The sequence below is a fragment of the Benincasa hispida genome, unplaced genomic scaffold (assembly GCF_027475165.1).
Source record: "Benincasa hispida cultivar pf3 unplaced genomic scaffold, pf3_genome.v1.1 HicScf1786, whole genome shotgun sequence".
Taxonomy (NCBI): Eukaryota; Viridiplantae; Streptophyta; class Magnoliopsida; order Cucurbitales; family Cucurbitaceae; genus Benincasa; species Benincasa hispida.
This window is the reverse complement of record NW_028326171.1, coordinates 1-4,902: the sequence shown is the minus strand read 5'-3', so window position 1 is coordinate 4,902 and position 4,902 is coordinate 1. Positions and strand designations below refer to the sequence as shown.

The 4,902-nt window shown below is 39.9% G+C and overlaps 1 protein-coding gene across 1 annotated transcript; it reads left to right on the top strand.

The window, feature by feature from the left end:
* Positions 1-4,312: 4,312 nt before the first annotated feature.
* On the top strand, positions 4,313-4,804 carry LOC150030611 (uncharacterized; the record flags this gene model as incomplete). Its single annotated transcript, XM_090309486.1, has 1 exon — positions 4,313-4,804. A coding segment is annotated over exon 1 (492 nt), but the record flags the coding sequence as incomplete, so codon positions are not given.
* Positions 4,805-4,902: the final 98 nt, after the last annotated feature.

The window sequence follows — 4,902 nt, the reverse complement described above, 5'->3', positions numbered from 1 at the left end:
TTTAATTCGTAGGCATTAGTAGCGTCGTTCTTAAATTTATGTGAATGAATGGATGAAATGTTGCAAATCGCAAAAATCTTTTCGACTTGCATTATTGATCAATTAAAAAAATAAAAATAAAAATTGGTGTGTAACGCGATGATGAGTGCATTTCTTAATAACAGAAACACTTTGCATCCATTACACCCAAATGCATTGCGTTGAGGGGTGTGTGATAACTTGTAGAAATATAAGTTATTTATACTGCTTTATTTAGATATTACAGTTAAAAGAGAGGAAAGCTGTGTCAATTATATGGAAATTGGTTAAGAAATACAAGAATTATAAATTATCGTCAATACACCCATTAACACCATTGCGATGGTAGAAAAGAATATTTTCAAGTCTGTTTTGCAGGAAATCCAGAGAAAAAGATTAACGCATCTACGTCGCATTGCGCCTATCATTCAGGAATGAATAGATGATCAACGCAATAACGGTGCATGCGACAATCGATCCAGAGCTAAAATTCAACCGCATGCGGTAATAAAAACAACACCGCATGCGAGCACACGATCGAAAGATGCAAATAAGCAATGCAATTGCGGAGGATTTTGACACGTGTACAACTAATCGTTGTGCATTTTCGACGGACTGATTGCATAACAGAAGGAATATTTATTCCACCATTTTTGGAATTTCCATAACAATAAAGTGGGGACCACACAAGTTAAAGAGTCAAAGCTTTCATCTATAAATACCCTCAAAGAATTCACTAAAAGATATACTTGATACAGGGGATAATTGATACGAGACTATTGAGAGAGAGGCTGATCTGAGTGCTGATGGGAGAAGATCCGGGAAGAAAAGAGACAAGGCCGAGAGGTGAGTCTCAGGGCAAATCATTCCAAATTCCCGTCGTGAAGCTCTGTACCTAGATCAACTATACCGGTTGAGTAAGCTTGAGAGGGAAGCTCATCCTTCCATTCACTCCATCTACGCCTGCAAGCAACCTCTCCATCCAAATCGGTGTCAATACATTGGCACTTTTTTGTATCTGTTTCTAACTTTTATTCATCAATTGTACTTCATCTTCTTAGTCTAAATCATTCACAACCATGTATTAGACGCTTGATTTTATAATTAATTGTCATGATCATTCTCATTTCCACATTTCTGTCTATTTCCGTTCCTCCATTAATCGCTTTCTCCACAATGTTTTCTTAATCCCTTGGTGATTAATATGAATTAAACAAGTAACTTAACCTGTGCTAAAGAAATAAAGATGTTTAGCTAAAGCATGCTAGGCGACATCTTCATCTGTGAGAGCAGAAGTGAAGATGCTATTCTGATCTGTCAAGAGAAGGTTAGAAGAATGCGTTAACTAAAGAAAGAAGTACTTCCAGAGATGGAAGCAATCTTGCATTCATTACGTTCGTCCCTATTTCACCACAGAGATGTGGGAAATGCGACCGATCACCGAGAGGTGTACGCCAAGGGAAAGCGGAACCGTACTTATATCTTTAACGCAATTAAGGAACTTGTGTTGTTTATGTCAATTATCCTTTCTCTTTCTGTTTCGCACACAAGCATTTCCACCGCATAACATGATCTTTGTATATTCTTCACAGTCAGTCTCAACCTCGGTATCTTGTATCTTGTATCATCATAGCTTAGGTTTATTTTATCGCACTTTACTTTTATCGCAATTTACTTTATTATTGCATTTTTATCGCTTATCTTTACTTTACTGCACAATTTACTTTATCGCATGTACAAACCACATTTTTATTGAATTGAAAAACCCTCGGTCACATATATCACGAACGTAACATAATCAACCTAAAATAATCCCTGTGTTCGACCTTGGATCACTCCGAGAATCTTGCGGTGAATTATACTTGGTTCCAACGCAAGGAAACTTGTGACAATGCACAACGTACTACAAGAATATTCATGAATAATGCATATCTAAAAGTAGTATCGCATAAAGAAAATAAAGTTATCATTCATCCATGCGTTGTATGACATAAGATCATTTTCCACAAAATAGAAGCATTAAATCTATGTCATCAAGTTTATTGCATCATCGCATTTTATGTCACAACAAGTTTATGGCGCCGTTGTTGGGGAACTGGGTATATTTGGGGACTTGGACTTGTTCATTCATTCATATTCATCATTGGTCCTTATGCATAAAGATACAAAATATGTCACAACAAGTTTATGGCGCCGTTTCCGAGGAATAGTTAATGGTTATTGTTTGAGTATGTTTGTGATATTTTGCAGGACAGATCTCTTTGTACTGGCTGTTTATCTCGAAGAGCAGTCTGACGATTTTTGAGCTCTGGAGTGATCCAGATATTCTAAGCGAACCCAGAGATCAGGTGTATTATTCGCGCGGAAGTACATCAGGGCCAAATTAATTAGTGAAGAAGCATGGCTAATAATAACGAGGCATCAGCAGGGAATCAAAGGGAAAATTGGCCAGCGCAAGATTCCAATGTTCTTGCTTTTGACTTCAACGTCCCAATGAGAGACTATGCGGCGCCAGATTTCTATAACTTTTCACTAGGAATCTCAAGACCAGCGGTTGAAGAGATTGTAAGCTTTGAAATAAAACCGATTATGCTGCAGATGATTTAGAATGTGGGTCAATTCGGAGGATTATAAGGAGAAAACCCACATTTGCATTTGACGAATTTTATAGACATGTGCAGTGCATTCTCCATGCCTGGTGTGACTCAAGAAAGACTTAGGTTATATCTTTTCCCGTACACACTACGGGACGAAGCAAAGAGGTGGGCTCAGTCGTTAGAGCCAGATGAGATTAACGCGTGGGAACAGCTAGTTGACAGGTTCATGGATAGATTCTTCCCTCCAACCGTCAAAACAAGGAGACAGAGGGATGTGTTGAATTTTAAGCAAAAGAGTTATGAAACTTTGAGCATCGCTTGGGTGCATTTCAAATAATTAGTGAAGAGTTGTCCGCATATCGGGATTCCCAATAGCATTCTGATGGAGACTTTTTATAATGGCTTAGATCAATCAACGCAAGTAGTTGCCAATGCCTCCGTAGTAGGAGGATTAATGGAAAAATCATATATGGAAGCCAAGAGCATATTAGATCACATCTCGGGACATTCTGATGAGTGGATTGATACCGGGTTTGAGGAAAGTGGTCTAGAGCAAGAAATAGTAGAAAATGCAGATGTGTCAACTAATACAATGAGCACACTGGTAGATCAAATGACCACGATGACGGCACTCCTTCAGACATTGGCTAATCAACAGAGAAATCTCTCTCAAGGTTCAGCGCAAGTTAATGCATTGACGCACGTGGCCGCAATGAATTGCGTTCAATGTGGGGAGGGACATCCAATAGAAGTTTGCCCGTGCAATCAATGGGTCGTATGTTCGTCTATAATGAGTCATTTGGCAACATCTATAACCCTGGCTGGTGGGATCACCTAACTTTAAGTTGGGACGGGAATCACAACCAGGGGAGCCATAGTTTCCATCAGAACAGTTATCAAGGGGATCGAGGCAACCCTTTGGTCTTCATTAATCTGGACTGTAGCCCAGGTAACTCTCAAAGTTTACCACCCCGTGACCAACCATTCTTATATGATACCTCTTGCAGTACCTCGTATTTGGAAACTTCACTGAAGCATTATATTGAAAAGAGCAAGGCAATTAGACAATCGCAAGCTGACTCCCTTAGAGGTTTGGAAGAGCAGATGGAACAGCTTGCAATTGAGATGAAAAATAAAGTGCCTGGTACGTTACCTAGAATTCAGGAGCATCGAGGCCACGATTGTAAGAGAAATTTCATGCAGTGACATTGAGGAGTGGTAAAACAATAGCTCTTGTGCTATCAGTATCAGACCAAACAACAAGGCCAATAGGTCTAACTGTCGATGATGACCAATCAACCAGTAGTGGAAAAATTATCAGTTCAGGAGTAAGTACACCTACAAAAGATGAAGCTCCTCAAGACTTGAATTCTGAATCAATGCAACCTCCAGCTAACGAAACACAACAAGGATAAGACCTCAACAAATAACCAACTAAAAAAAAAGTAAGGCGGGATCCCCCACCTTTCCCGTCCAGGCGGAAGAAGAAAGATGATAGCAAGCAATTCCAGAGGTTCCTGGACGTTCTCCGATAGCTACCCATCAATATTTCCTTAATAGAAGCTTTGGAATAGATGCCGAGCTATGTAAAATTTCTCAAGGATATTCTTGCTAATAAAAGAAAGATTGGGGAAAATGAAACAGTTGCGCTAACATATGAATATGGTGCACTGTTTCAAAATAATATCCCCATCAAAATGAAGGACCCTGGGAATTTTACATTGCCCTGCTCAATAGGAGGGAAGAAGGTCGGGAACGCGCTGTGCGATTTAGGGGCGAGCATAAGTTTAATGTCCTTATCAATCTTTAAGAAGCTGGATACCGACAACACAAAACCAACCACGATCACACTACAGTTGGCCGATAGATCTATAACACATCCTGAGGGTAAGATAGAGGATGTACTCATGCAAGTGGACATGTTCATCTTCCCGGCGGACTTTATCATCTTGGGTCGCCCATTTCTTGCAACAGGGCGAATGCTGATTGATGTGCAAAAAGGAGAGCTCACCATCAAAGTTGACGATCAGGAAGTGAAGTTCAACATTTTCAATGCATTGAATTACCCAAGTGATATGGAGAATTGCCAATATATTGAGAAACTACGGGAAGAACCTTGGCACGAGCCCCTAGCAGAATTGGAGGAAGAAGAATTTGGAATCGGCGCAATATGGGAGGAGGATTGTGCCGTAATTCATGTTGAATCAAATTTTGAACCACTCAAGTTATCTGAACGAACTTCATAACGCACTAAGCCATCCTTGGAAGAACCACCCGTGCTAGAGTT